At 47.2% G+C, this 15,528-nt stretch overlaps 1 protein-coding gene across 3 annotated transcripts in view; it reads left to right on the forward strand.

Moving 5' to 3' along the window:
* The window catches only part of AARS1 (alanyl-tRNA synthetase 1), a 35,244-nt gene that overhangs the window by 2,165 nt on the left and 17,551 nt on the right, over positions 1–15,528 (forward strand). For 2 of the 3 annotated variants that reach the window (XM_024233012.3, NM_001131919.1), the window contains 5 exon segments: positions 4,702–4,866; positions 10,315–10,503; positions 10,835–10,980; positions 13,559–13,750; positions 15,150–15,294. In XM_024233012.3, coding sequence (XP_024088780.1) covers positions 4,723–4,866; positions 10,315–10,503; positions 10,835–10,980; positions 13,559–13,750; positions 15,150–15,294 — 816 coding nt within the window. In that variant the 5' untranslated portion in view covers positions 4,702–4,722. 3 annotated transcript variants of the gene reach the window in all.

Here is a 15,528-nt window from a genome sequence, read left to right on the forward strand (position 1 = left end):
AAGTGAGAAATTTACTAGCAAAAGGGAAAGGAGTGGGGCAGACAGCTTACCTGGCACATGAAGAGCGTGATAAAAGGTCCTGTGGCAGCCCAGTGCAGTGGCTCATACCTATAATGGCAGCACTTTGGGAGGCTGAGGTGGGCCCATCGGTTGAGCCCACGAATTTGAGACCAGCCTGTCTCTACAAAAAAATTAGCCAGTCGTGATGGTGAGCACCTGTGGTCCCAGCTCCTTGAGGGTCTGAGGTAGGAGGATCACCTGAGCCCGGGAGGCAGACATGGCAATGAGTTGTGATTGTGCCACTGCCCTCCAGCCTGGGTGACAGAGCGAGACCTTTCTCAAAAAAAAAAAAAAAAAAAATATTGAAACAGGTCTCGCTCTGTCACCCAGGCTGGAGTGCAATGGCAGGATCTCGGCTCGCTGCAGCCTCTGCCTCCCAGGTTCAAGCAATTCTCCTGCCTCAGCCTCCCAAGTAGCTGGGATTACAGGCGCCCACCACCATGCCCAGCTAATTTTTGTATTTTTAGTAGAGATGGGGTTTCACCATGTTGGCCAGGCTGTTCTCGAACTCCTGACCTTAGGTGATCCACCCGCCTCGACCTCCCAAAGTGCTGGGATTACAGGCGTGAGCCACTGCACCTGGCCGAAAATTTTCTGTTGCCCAGGCTGGAGTGCAGTGGCATGATCTGGGCTCACTGCAACCTCTGCCTCCCAGGTTCAAGTGATTGTCCTGCCTCAGCCTCCCAAGTAGCTGGGATTACAGGTGCATGCCACCACACCCCGCTAATTTTTTGTTGTTGTATTTTTAGTAGAGACAGGGTTTCACCGTGTTAGCCAGGATGGTCTCAATCTCCTGACCTTGTGATCTGCCTGCCTCGACCTCCCAAAGTACTGGGATTATAGGCGTGAGCCACTGTACCTGGCCTCAAAAATTTTTTTTAAATACAAAAAATTAGCCGGGTTTGGTGGCACTTGCCTGTAGTCCTAGCTACTCCGGAGGCTGAGGTGGGAGGAACACCTGAGCCTAGAAGGCCAAGTGATTGCACCATTGCCTGCACTCCAGCCTGGGTGACAGAGAGGGAGACCCTGTCTCAAAAAAGAAAAAAAAAAAAAATTCCTGTGGAGTGGCTGGAGCCACAGCATGATTTAAGGCACCCAAGACCTTTACAGCTCCTGTTAAGTGAAACCTGAGGTTCTGCCTTTGTGTTACCTCTGTATCCCATATAGCCTTCCAGTGAATAAATCAATGAGTTTATGTTGAATAAATATATTGAATTTATATTGAATACATATAAATTTAGATTGAATAAATAAATGGGGGTAAACAAATGAATGTGGGGATACAGCTTTTAATAGTTCCAGCCTTCGTAGGCTCATAGTTAATATATTCAGTCCTTTTACATAATACTGCAGTTAATTCTGTATATGATAGTCTCCCCAGGAAGGACATAGGCTGTCATTCAGTTTGATTCTTGGCACATAGTATGCATTCATTATGGTGAATGAGTAAGCAAAAATGGGAAATTCATGTGTCTTTTGGAAAGTAGCTGGAGTCAGGATCTCCTGTTCACTTTGTACATCCCTATTGTATCTTCCTCATAAGAAGAAAACTTTGGCTGGGCATGGTGGCTCATGCCATCCCAACACCTTGGGAAGTTGAGGCCAGGAGTTCGAGACCAGCGTGAGCAGCATAGCAATACTCCATCTATAACAGAAACAGAAATTAGCTGGGCGTGGTAGCTCACGCCTGTAATCCTAGCACTTTGGGAGGCTGAGGCTGGCAGATCACCTGAGGTCAGGAGTTCGAGACTAGGCTGAGGAACATGGTGAAACCCTGTCTCTATTAAAAATACAAACATTAGCTGGGTGTGGTGGCACTTACCTGTAATCCAAGTTACCCGGGAGGCTGAGGCAGGAGAATCGCAGGAACTCGGGAGGTGGAAGCTGCAGTGAGCTGAGATTGTGCCACAGCGCTCCAGCCTGGGCGACAGAGTGAGACTCTGTCTCAAAAAAATAAGAAAAAAAAAGAAATTAACTGGGCATGGTGGTGTGCAACTGTAGTCCCAGTTACTTGGGAGGCTGAGGCAGGAGGATCACTTGATCCTCGGAGTTTAAGGCTGCTTAAGTGATTGTCCCACTGCACTCCAGTCTGGACAGAACCAGAAAAAAAGAAGAAAACTTTCAGCTAAACAACTTCAAAGTAATATTATCCATTCTGTTCCTTCAAGGTTTTCCTTTTTTTTTTTTTTTTTTTTTTTTAGACGGAGTCTCCCTCAGCCACCCAGGCTGGAGTGCAGTGGCGCGATCTCGGCTTACTGCAACCACCATCTCCCGGATTCAAGCGATTCTCCTGTCTCAGCCTCCTGAGTAGCTGGGATTATAGGCACTCGCCATCATGCCCAGCTAATTTTTGTATTTTAGTAGAGACGGGGTTTCACCATGTTGGCCAGGCTGGTCTTCAACTCCTGACCTCAGGTGATCCACCCACCTCAGCCTCCCAAAGTGCTGGGATTACAGGCGTAAGCCACCGCACCTGGCATAAGGTTTTCCATTTTACAGATTGCTTCCAAATACAGTATAGCTTTTGATCCTCTCAACACCTCAGTTGAGTAGGCAGAGTAGATACTGCTTTTTTACAGAAAAGGAACTGAACTCAGGCAAAAGTGAATTAAGGTTACGGTTGGGTCTGGAATTCCAGAGACTTTTTGATAATAATAATATTGTGAATAAGATGGTTCTCATTTTTCTAGACACAGCACTGTGTGGCAGTACAGCACCATGCCAGTGATCAGCACTCTCACCAAAGCCTGTCACTTCTCCCCAGCCTACCTCTCAGGGAAATCGTAATATCTATGAAAGAGCTGTTTTTGTTTTTGTTTGTTTGTTGACACAAGGTCTCGCTCTAGCCCAGGCTGGAGTGCAGTGGCACCATCTTGGCTCACTGCAAGCTCCGCCTCCTGGGTTCATGCCATTCTCCTGCCTCAGCCTCCCGAGTAGCTGGGACTACAGGCGCCTGCCACCACGCTGGGATTATTTTTTGTATTTTTAGTATAGACGGGGCTTCACCGTGTTAGCCAAGATAGTCTTGATTTCCTGACCTTGTGATCCACCTGCCTCGGCCTCTCAAAGTGCTGGGATTACAGGCGTGAGCCACTGCGCCCTGCCATTTTTGTTTTTTTTGAGATGGAGTCTTACTCTATCACCCAGGCTGGAGTGCAGTGGCGCGATCTCGGCTCACTGCAACCTCTGCCTCCCGGGTTCGTGCCATTCTCCTGCCTTAGCCTTGCGAGTAGCTGGGACTACAGGCGCCCGCCACCACGCCCGGCTAATTTTTTGTATTTTTTTCTAGTAGAGACGGAGTTTCACCATGTTAGGCAGGATGTTCTCGATCTCCTGACCTTGTGATCCGCCCACCTGGCTAATTTTTTCACTATTTGTATTGACAAGGTCTTGCTATGTTGCCCAGGGTGGTCTCAAACTCCCGGGCTCAAGCAATTCTGCCACCTCGGTCTCCCAAAGTGCTGGGATTACAGGCGTGAGCCACCACGCCCAACTTGTGAAAGAGCTTTGAAGTCATAAAGTTGTTTCTCCACCAGTTCCCTTGTACTTTCACTTTCAGTAAGCTGTGCCTCCAAAGTGGGGCTACAACATCCCCACTCCCTAGTAATCTAATGACTGCAAGGCAGCCGTTTGCTGTTAGGGTTCTTGGGGGATGTAGGCTACATAGAGGTAGGTACATTCCTGCTACATACAGGTGGTCCCTTGTACAGATAGGCCCATCCCCAGGACTATTGCTGCTGACAGCAGCCTCACCAAGACATCAGGCCAAACCTAGAGACCCTGGCTTTGGGGCTAGTGGAACTTTGCAGTTCTAGGCGTGTACATTAACACAGAGCTGAAGGGATCTTTAGAGATAATCTCATATGGACCCCTCCTTTTGTTGGTGAAGTGACTCCCTCAGGACTTGGAGCTAGAACTCAAACCCCGGTCTTCTGAGCCTCTCTCCCTCTTCCCCAGTTGGACTAAACTGAGGGGTTTTGTTCCCCTTTTTTTCTTCTTTTTTTGTTTTTTTTGAGACGGAGTCTCTCTCTGTCACCAGGCTGGAGTGCAGTGGTGCAGTCTTGGCTCATTGCAACCTCCGCCTCCTGGGTTCAAGCGATTCTTCTGCCTCAGTCTCCCAAGTTGCTGGGATTACAGGCACGCGCCACCATGTCCAGTTACTTTTTGTATTTTTAGTGGAGATGAGGTTTCACCATGTTGGCCAGGCTGGTCTTGAACTCCTGACCTTGTGATCCGCCCACCTCGCCCTCCCAAAGTGCTGGGATTACAGGCATGAGCCATCGTGCCTGGCTGTCCCCCTTTTTTTCTAATTCCTAGTCTCGGGCCTGGCACAGAGCAGATGCTCGATACATATTTGTTTAATGAACAAACATCCAGCAGCACTGTGCTTGGTGTGCTGGGATGTTGAACCTCTTGAGGTTGGCATGGGAAGGAAGAACGGATGGGGCTGCTGTCTGCTGGTGCTGTGGTGTTGCTTTGATGATGATTTTAGCCTTGGACATTACGACATAGAGATTTTAGGATCAAACAACTCACCTGAGTTCTGCTTTGACTTGGCTTGAGAAGCCAGAAGTCTTGTGTAATGCGTACTTTGACTTTCAATTCCCTTAATTTTCCTTCATTTTTTTTTTCTTTGATTAGTTCTTTGGGGTGACTTTCAAGATGGACTCGACTCTAACAGCAAGTGAAATCCGGCAGCGATTTATAGATTTCTTCAAGAGGAACGAGCATACCTATGTTCACTCGTCTGCCACCATCCCATTGGATGACCCCACTTTGCTCTTTGCCAATGCAGGCATGAACCAGGTAAGGGTTTTTCCTTTTTTCTTGGCTTTTGGTTCACATAAGAGGCAGCAGAGCCCAGATAAAAGCACAGCCCTGGGGTCAGACCGATTCTGGTTCTGTCACTCCCTGTGTGATCTTGTGGAACTGTATGTGGTGGACCTCAGTTTCTTTGTGAAATGAGGAATAATATTGCCTGCCTGTAGGTATTAGTGAGAAGCGAATAAGATAACGCATACAAAATGTTTAGCACAGTATTTTGCACATAGTAGGTACTCAAACATTAACTTTTTTTTTTTTTTTCTGAGATGGAGTCTTGCTCTGTCACCCAGGCTGGAGTGCGGTGGCGCGATCTCGGCTCACTGCAAGTTCTGCTTTCTGGGTTCACGCCATTCTCCTGCCCCAGCCTCCCGAGTAGCTGGGACTACAGGTGCCCGCCACCATGCCCGGCTAATTTTTTTGTATTATTATTATTATTATTATTTTTTTGAGACACAGTCTCTTCTCTGTCACCCAGGCTGGAGTGCAGTGGCGTGATCTCCGCTCACTGCAAGCTCCGCCCGCCAGGTTCATGCCATTCTCCTGCCTCAGCCTCCCGAGTAGCTGGGACTACAGGTGCCCACCACCACGTCCAGCTAATTTTTTTGTATTTTTAGTAGAGACGGGGTTTCACCATGTTTGCCAGGATGGTCTCGATCTCCTGACCCTGTGATCCACCCGCCTCGGCCTCTCAAAGTGCTGGGATTACAGGCATGAGCCACCACACCCGGCCAGCTATTATTATTTTTTAGAGAGAGGGTCTCACTCTGTCACCCTGGCTGGAGTGCAGTGGCATGATCCTAGCGTGCTGTAGCCTCAGACTCCTGGGCTTAAGTGATCCTCTTATGTCAGTCTCCCAGATAGCTAGGACTACAGGCATGCTTTACCATGTCAGCTTTTAAAATTATTTTATTTATTTATTTTTTAATTTATTTATTGTTTTGAGACAGAGTCTCGCTGTCGTCCAGACTGCAGTGCAGTGGCGCGATCTTGGCTCACTGCAATCTCCGCCTCCCAAGTTCAAGCGATTCTCCTGCCTCGGCCTCCCAAGTAGCTGAAACTACAGGCGTGCGCCACCACACCTGGCTAATTGTTGTATTTTTAGTAGAGATGGGATTTCACCATGTTGGCCAGGCTGTTCTCGAACTCCTGACCTCAGGTGATCCACCCACCTCAGCCTCCCAAAGTGCTGGGATTATAGACATGAGCCACCTTGCCTGGCCTAAATTACTTTATTTATTTATATGCAGAGATGGGGTCTCACCAAGTTGTTCAGGCTGGTCTCGAACTCATGGCCTCAATCCTCCTGCCTTAGCTGCCCAAAGTGCTGTGATTACAGGTGTGAGCTACCACGCCCAGCCCACCTAACGCCTTTCTTGAAACTATTGCCACCAGTGCCATTCTGGATCCATTGCTGAAGAAAATTTATTAGTTAGTACGGTTTATTTGGGGAAGTTGAATTAAAAATATATTTGAGGCTGGGCGCAGTGGCTCACGCCTGTAATCCCAACACTTTGGGAGGCCGAGGCAAATAGATCACTTGAATCCAGAAGTTCGAAAACAGCCTAGGCAACATGGTGAAACCCTGTCTCTTACTAAAAATACAAAAAATTAGCCAGGTGTGGTGGTGCATGCCTGTAGTCCCAGCTTCTGGGGAGGCTGAGGCGGGACGATTGCTTGAGCCTGGGAGGTCAAGGTTATGGTGATCCCTGATCATACCACTGCACTTCAGCCTGCGCAACAGAGTGAGACTCTGTCTCAAAAAAGAAAAGAAAAAGACATTTGAAAGGTTTATTGTGAGAGAAAAGGGTTAACTCTTGAAATGATAAAAGCATGACAGGTTTATAAAGGAGTTTAAGAGGAGTTTGTTAGCACGTCTGTGACACTAAACAATACTTCCCAGGCTGGTCGTGGCTGAAGGGGGTTCAGGTTAGATGGTGCTCTCAGGGCTTTCCTGTGATGGTTCTCTTGGAGCCCTGCTCACCCAGTGCATCTGCAGCCATTAGGATGCTTCTCACTCTGGGATGAGTTGACATTTTCTTTTCTCTTAGGTGTCTTTTCTGGCGTGGAAAGTTAGAAACAGTGGGAACATATTCTACCTCTTATAATATTAACTATAAAATTATGAAAAATGGGGCACAGCGCCCCTGTAATTACATCTACTCAGGAGGCTGAGACGGGAGGATCACTTGAGCCTGGGAATTACAAACCAGCTTGGGCAACACAGTGAGACTGGTCTCACAAAAAAATTATGCTACTTGGGAGGCTGAGGCAGGAGAATCGCTGGAACCTGGGAGGCGGAGGTTGCAGTGAGCCGAGATCACGCCACTGCACTCCAGCCTGGGCGACAGAGTGAGACTCCGTCTCAAAAAAAAAAAAAAAATTATGGGCCAGGCACAGTGGTTCATGCCTGTAATTCCAGCATTTTGGGAGGCCAAAGTAAGAGGATTGCTTGAGCCCAGGAGTTGGAGAGGAGCCTGGGCAACATAGGAAGACCCTGTCTGAAAGGAAAAGAGAAAAATTAAAGAAAAATTAAAAGAAAAATTGAAAAATTAGCTGGTGGTGGCTCACACCTGTAGTTCCAGCCTCTTGGGAGGCTGAGGTGGGAGGGTTGCTTGAGCCCAGGAGGTGAGGTGAGCCGTGATCGTGCCACTGGACTTCAGACAGGGTGACAGAGCAAGACCCTGTCTCAAAATGGAAAAAAAGAAAAATATTTTCAGTTATGTGTGAGTCCTATGCATATACCTAGAATTGGAGGCACTCATTTTAGGTGGTCTCATTCAATGGGATAGGCTTTCGGAACACTGGAAAGCTTCTGTTTCTATTCAGACATACCTGAGTGCAAGCTTTGTCACCTCCCACATGAGCCGCCTGAACAAGAACCAGGGAGTCCAATGTTTGTAAACTTTTCTTTTTTTTTTTTGAGACAGAGTTTTGCTCTTGTTGCCCAGGCTGGAGTGCAATGGTGAAATCTCAGCTTGCTGCAGCCTCCGCCTCCTGGGTTCCTCCGCCTCCTGGGTTCAAGTGATTCTCCTGCTTCACCCTCCCGAGTGGCTAGGATTATAGGTGTCTGCCACCACACCTGGCTAATTTTTATATTTTTAGTAGAGACAGGGTTTCACCATGTTGTCCAGGCTGGTCTCGAACTCCTGGCCTCAGGTGATCCACACGTCTCAGCCTCCCAAAGTGCTGGGATTACAGGCGTGAGCCACCGCACCTGACCCTTTTTTTTTGAGATGAAGTTTCGTCCTGTCGCCCAAGCTGGAATTCAGTGGCGCAATCTCAGCTCACTGCAACCTCTGCCTCCCAGGTTCAAGCAGTTCTCCTGCCTCAGCCTCCCAAGTAGCTGGGACTACAGGCACCCCCCACCATGCCTGGCTAATTTTTATATTTTTAGTAGAGATGGGGTTTCACCATCTTGGCCAGGCTGGTCTCGAACTCCTGACCTTGTGATCCGCCTGGTTTGGCCCCCCAAAGTGCTGGGATTACAGGTGTGAGCCACCACACCCGGCCTTGTAAACATTTTCTTATTGACAGTAGCGGTCAGCCTGCATGCAGCACTTACTATGTGCCAGGCACTGCTCTGTGTCCTTCGCGTACAATAACTCATTTACGCCCAACTCTGTTGCCATCCCTACTGAGGCACTGAGAGCTCAAGTCAGTTGCCCATGCTCACATAGTCGGTAAGTGCCAGTGTGGACTTGAACCCAGATAGTCATTTCCTTAACCTTTGTGCCGTATTGCCTCTTGATCAGCAAATACCTTGCCTTTTTTTTTTTTTTTCTTTCCCGAATTCGAAATGATACTAGGCACCCAGCTAGGTGCCGAAGATACAGAGATGAGTGAGAGAGTGTTTGCTTTTAAGGAGTTCGTGATCTAACACAGGACTGTCCAGTAGAATTTTTTGCAGTGACAGAAATGTTCTCCTCAACATGGCAGCCATCAGTCATGTGTGATTATTGAGCTGGTGTGACTGAGGAACAGAATTTCTAATTTTTTTCTTTCTCTCTTTCTTTTTTTTTGGAGATAGAGTCTCGCTCTGTAGCCCAGGCTGGAGTAGAGTGGCACGATCTTGGCTCACTGCAACCTCTGCCTCCCAGGTTCAAGTGATTCTCCTGCCTCAGCCTCCCGAGTAGCTAGGATTACAGGCATGCACCACCATGCCTGGCTAATTTTGCATTTTTAGTGGAGACAGGGTTTCTCCATGTTGGTCAGGCTGGTCTCAAGCTCCCGACCTCAGGTGATCCGCCCACCTCAGCCTCCTGAAGTGCTGGGGATTACAGGCATGAGCCACTGCGCCCAGCTGAGAATTTCTAATTTTTAAAAATATTAATTACTAATTATTTAATTTTAGTTTTTTATTTTTATAAAAGTAGAGAAGGGGGTCTCCCTATGTTTCCCAGGCTGGTCTTGAACTCTGGGCTCGAAGGAATCCTCCCTTCTTGGCCTCCCAAAGTGGTGGGATTACAGGCGTGAGCCACCTTGCCCAGCCTAATTTTAATTCAGTTTTACATGGTTACAAGTGTCTAATGGTAAGACCTGGCGCAGTGATTCATGCCTGTAATCCCAGCACTTTAGGAGGCTGAGGCGGGCAAATCACTTGGAGTTAGGTGTTCGAGACCAGCCTGGCCAACATGACAAAACCCTGTCTCTACTAAAAATACAAAAATTAGCCAGGTGTACCTGTACGTGCCTGTAATCTCAGCTACTTGGGAGGCTGAGGCAAGAGAATCGCTTGAACCTGGGAGATGGAAGTTGCAGTGACCTGAGATTGTGCCACTGTACTCCAGCCTGGGCGACAGCGACTCATCTCAAAAAAAAAAAAAAAAAAAGTGTCTAGTGGCTACCAAATTGGATAGCAGTGAATTGAACAGATCTAGTGGGAAAAATAAAGCAAAGTTAACAAATAACAATGATACATCAAAGCATGACCTGATACATCCTCAGAGCAAGGCCATCCCAGCTAGACGAGTGATACATCCAATCATTCATCAATGTGCCGGTTTTATTCCCTTAATATGTGTCAGTTTTTTTTTCTTCTTCCTCACATTTACTGCCAAGTGAACATACCAGTTTTCAGGATAAGTTCTTCCAGAAAGATGGTATAAGCCCTGAACATCAGAGACTCGTGAAGAAGCCCACGTTTTACCACATCAACCTGTGGCTGTTAGATCTGGCAGGCCTTTTCCCTCTGCAGGTGGTGTCACTCGTGGTGGGGACTGTTGGGGAGCTGGGTTTAAGGAGAAACTGCTCCACGAGAGGCTACCCTTTGCTTTGGCTCCACCAGGCCACCTGTTCTGACAAGTGTCTATATTCCAGGCATGTTAATCATGAACTGCACAGTTAGTGTGTGGTGGTCTCTTCCTGCTAGTGTGTGGCCACCTGACATCACCTGCACCCTTTAAAAGTTGAACTGCTGTCCTTCTCTTTTAGTTTAAACCCATCTTCCTGAACACAATTGACCCATCTCACCCCATGGCAAAGCTGAGCAGAGCTGCCAATACCCAGAAATGCATCCGGGCTGGGGGCAAACATAATGACCTGGACGATGTAGGCAAGGATGTCTATCATCACACCTTCTTCGAGATGTTGGGTTCTTGGTCTTTTGGAGATTACTTTAAGGTAAGTTCAGAGCAGAAAAACCACTAGGGTTTTGAGGAAAATGGTCTTTTCCACACTGGGAACTGGGTTCTAATTTTGCATGTTTTAAAATATGAAATATCTAGCTGATTCAGGAATGAATGGCATTTATTAATTCTAAGACTTCCTGGAAGTAGTACCTATAATTTGATGATTTCAGTATATATTTGGATTTCTTACATAAACTGATCTTGAATTTGAGTTTAGAGTGAATGTGTTGTGATTTTCTATCTGTGTTCCTAGCATCTGGTCTCATACTAAATAGATTTTGGTTTGGCAGTGTTCCATATCTTTCTCTCTGTTCTTTTTGTAGGAATTGGCATGTAAGATGGCTCTGGAACTCCTCACCCAAGAGTTTGGCATTCCCATTGAAAGACTTTATGTTACTTACTTTGGCGGGGATGAAGCAGCTGGCTTAGAACCAGATCTGGAATGCAAACAGATCTGGCAAAATTTGGGGTAAGAAGGCAGATCACTTCTTGAGAGTATGGAGGAGTGAAATGACACTCAGTGCCAGAGTGGGGTTTTATGACCTGGAATATGTGGTCATTTCGCATCTCAGGGTTCCTTTTGAGATGCACATGAGGAGGAGTGAGGCTAGATAATCGCTTGAACCGGGAAGGTGGAGGTTGCAGTGACCTGAGATCACTCCACTGCACTCCAGCCTGGGCGACAGTAATTATCTTTAGATGCATTCATATCTTTTTTTATTTTTATTTTTTTTTGAGACAGAGTCTTGCTCTGTCAGCTAGGCTGGAGTGCAGTGGCATGACCTCAGCTCACTGCAACCTCTGTTTCCTGGGCTCAAGCAATTCTCCTGCCTCAGCCTCCCAAGTAGCTGGGATTACAAGCGTGTGCCACCATGCCCAGCTAACTTTTGTATTTTTTTAGTAGAGACAGGGTTTCACCATGTTGGCCAGGCTGGTCTCGAACTCCTGACCTCAGGTAATCCACTGTGCCCGGCCGCATTCATATGGTTTTTTTTTTTTTTTTTTTTTTTGAGACGGAGTCTTGCTCTGTCTCCCAGACTGGAGTGCAGTGGTGTGATCTCAGTTCACTGCAAGCTCTGCTTCCTGGGTTCATGCCATTCTCCTTCCTCAGCCTCCTGAGTAGCTGGGACTGCAGATGCCTGCCACCACGCCCAGCTAAATTTTTTTTTTTTTTTTTTTTTTTTTTGATGGAGTGTCGCTCTGTCACCCAGGCTGGAGTGCAGTAGCGCGATCTCGGCTCACTGTAAGCTCCGCCTCCCGGGTTCACTCTATTCTCCTGCCTCAGCCTCCCGAGTAGCTGGGACTACAGGCGCCCACCACCACGCCCGGCTAATTTTTTTTATTTTTTAGTAGAGACGAGGTTTCCCCGTGTTAGCCAGGATGGTCTCGATCTCCTGACCTCATGATCGGCCTGCCTTGGCCTCCCAAAGTGCTGGGATTACAGGCGTGAGCCACCGCGCCCGGCCCTGCCTGGCTAATTTTTGTATTTTTTGTAGGGACAGGGTTTTGCTATGTTGCCCAGGCTGATCTTGAACTCCTGAGCTCAAGCGATCTGCCTGCTTTGGCCTTTCAAATTGCTGGGATTACAGACATGAGCCACTGTGCCTAGCCAGTTTTTTTGGCATAATGTAATTCTAAAGTATAATCACATAGTATAAAAGCTAAGACAGTAGGTGAGCTATATGTGTTCTGTGTTGTGAACTTGGTAGAATTTGTGAAATGCTGCATCAAGGAGAATCTGAACATGGGGTGTGTGCCCTCTGTAGATAGCTGGGCTGCCCGTGATGTGTTTGCCTCATTTTCTTGTTCTTTTTACTTAATTCTTTTGTCCTTTAGTGCATAGCTTTTTACTATCCTTGGAAACAGGGCTGCTTCTCTGTTTTTTTTAATTACTTTTACTCTAGATATATTATTCCAACCCAACTTCACCTTTTACTTGATCTAAAACTTCTATTTGGTTGACTCTGTAGTCTAAGTGTAGTTGGAATTTTTGGTAGTAACACATGTAAAAATTAAATATTAATCTTGACCCTGGTTTTTAAAATCCTCTTCTACTTGACTTCATGTACTGTATATCTACACTTTATTAAGCAAGCACAATCTTGTGTGTATGTGTGTGTGTGTGTGTGTGTGTGTGTGTGTGTGTCACCCAGGCTGGAGTGCAGTGGCATGATCACAGCTCACTGCAGCCTCAACTTCCTGGGCTCAAGTGATCCTCTCCTGAGTAGCTGGGCCTACAGGCATGGATCACGCCGCCCAGCTAATTTTTTTTTGTATTTTTTAGAGAGACGGGGTTTCACAATGTTGCCCAGGCTGGTCTGGAACTCCTGAGCTCAAGCAATGTGTGTGGCCAACGTTTTCATTATTATGTGTTCCTTTCTAGGCCTTACCCATGTCCTTGTGTATTTTCATTGAGTTTTGATCATAGCATGTGTATATTTTGTATTTTCTATTGTAGGCACTCTTGAGAAGACTCATGTTCTATTTCTTTAGCGGGTTTTTTTTTTTTTGAGATGGAGTTTTGCTCTTGTTGCCCAGGCTGGAATGCAATGGCGCGATCCCGGCTCACCGCAGCCTCCGCCTCCTGGGTTCTAGTGATTCTCCTGCCTCAGCCTCCCGAGTATCTGGGATTACAGGCATGTGCCACCACACCCGGCTAATTTTTTGTATTTTTAGTAGAGACAGGGTTTCTCCATGTTGATGAGGCTGGTCTCAAACTCCCAACCTCAGGTGATCCGCCTGCCTCGGCCTCCCAAAATGCTGGGATTACAGGCATGAGCCACCACGTCCGGCTTCTTTAGCAGGTTTTATGTGCAGGCTTAGCATTAGTACTTGCTGAAGGTTGGAACTTCTTCATTAAAAATTCTAAGAATTTCTTTTTTTTTTTCTTTTTTGAGACAGAGTCTCGCTCTGTCGTCTAGGCTGGAGTGCAGTGACATGAGCCACTGTGCCCGGCCAATCCTAAGAATTTCTTTTGCGGTGGTTGCAAGTCTGGGCAGAACTCTTGTCAGGGGCTGTAACTGGGCTTATCTTTACTCCTTTGTCAGGCTGGATGACACCAAAATCCTCCCAGGCAACATGAAGGATAACTTCTGGGAGATGGGTGACACGGGCCCCTGTGGTCCTTGCAGTGAGATCCACTACGACCGGATTGGTGGTCGGGACGCCGCACACCTTGTCAACCAGGATGATCCTAATGTGCTGGAGATCTGGAACCTTGTGTTCATCCAGTATAACAGGTGGCCTTGGGGTCCTACTCCATTCCTTTCCTTGAGCTGAGCAGGGGAGGAGGAACTCGGAGCTGTGTGGCTGTCTTCTCAGCTAAAAGCTCATTTCTTTATTTCTCAGATTACCTGTCTGATCTCTGAAACGAGGATGGGCCTATTCTTTCATGAACTAAGCCTTATCGCACATAATACCTTCTTGTGAGCTATTCCTATAATGTCATGCTTGCTGTACTTTGGGCTGCTGTTTTTGTTTTTTTGTTTTTTTGAGACAGAGTTTTGCTCTTGTTACCCAGGCTGGAGTGCAATGATGCAATCTTGGCTTACTGCAACCTCTGTGCCCCGGGTTCAAGCGATTCTCCTGCCTCAGCCTTCCGAGTAGCTGGGATTACAGGCATGTGCCACCACGCCCGGCTAATTTTGTATTTTTAGTGGAGACGGGGTTTCTCCATGTTGGTCAGGCTGGTCTCGAACTCCCGACCTCAGGTTATCTGCCCGCCTCAGCCTCCCAAAGTGCTGGGATTATAGGTGTGAGCCACTGTGCCAGGCAACTGGACTGCTGTTTTAAAGCCTATTTCCTTGAAGCTTGCATCAGTTTTGTTTGTTTGTTTTTTTTTTTTTTTTTTTTTGGAGATGGAGTCTTGCTCTGTCACCCAGGCTGGAGTGCAGTGGCAAGATCTCAGCCCACTGCAACCTTTGCCTGCTGGGTTCAAGCAATTCTCCTGCCTCAGCCTTCTGAGTAGGTGGGATTACAGGTGCATGCCACCATGCCAGGCTAATTTTTAAAATATTTTTGGCAGGGATGGGGTTTCATCATGTTGGCCAGGCTGGTCTCGAACTCCTGACCTCAAGTGATCCGCCCGCCTCGGCCTCCCAAAATGCTGGTATTACAGCCATGAGCGACCATGCCCAGGCCCAGTCTTTTTTTTTTTTTTTTTGCGATGGAGTTTTGCTCTTGTTGCCCAGGCTGTAGTGCAATGGCGAAATCTCGGCTCACCACAACCTCCGCCTCCTGAGTTCAAGTGATTCTCCTGCTTCAGCCTCCCGAGTAGCTGGGATTACAGGCATGCGCCACCATGCCCGGCTAATTTTGTATTTTTAGTAGAGACGGGGTTTCTTCATGTTGGTCAGGCTGGTCTCGAGCTCCCGACCTCAGATGGTCCACCACCTCGGCCTCCCAAAGTGCTGGGATTACAGGCATGAGCCACTGCGCCTGGCCTTGCCTCACTCTTAAATGAACCCCAGAGTACTTCTCCTTCCTTTCTCCCTCCACTTCCCTCTTCCCACCAAACCGGGCAAATGGCAGATGGTCATAGCCTCCAAACTGCTCTGTAAATGAATTTTAACCAGCAGGGACTGGAGAGGTGGCAGCTTGAGTCTGTGCTTCAACCTGCTCTTCTTCTGGATCATACAGGGAAGCTGATGGCATTCTGAAACCTCTTCCTAAGAAAAGCATTGACACAGGGATGGGCCTGGAGCGACTGGTATCTGTGCTGCAGAATAAGATGTCCAACTATGACACTGACCTTTTTGTCCCTTACTTTGAAGCCATTCAGAAGGTACTGGTCCTATTGCAAACATTGTAAACTTCTGTGGAGTTTTCCAGGCTGGACTCTTAACAGTGCTGTCAAAGAAAAAATGACCATATGCTTTGCCAGCCAAGGGTACCCATTTCCATCTGCCTACTTCATTGTTAATAATGTGAGGCTCCACAAATTGGTGTTCTAAATGTTTTAAGAACCGAATTAAATAGGTGACTACAAAAAAAAATAATAATAATGTGAGGCTCTAGA

This window comes from Pongo abelii, chromosome 18, assembly GCF_028885655.2.
Source record: "Pongo abelii isolate AG06213 chromosome 18, NHGRI_mPonAbe1-v2.0_pri, whole genome shotgun sequence".
Taxonomy (NCBI): Eukaryota; Metazoa; Chordata; class Mammalia; order Primates; family Hominidae; genus Pongo; species Pongo abelii.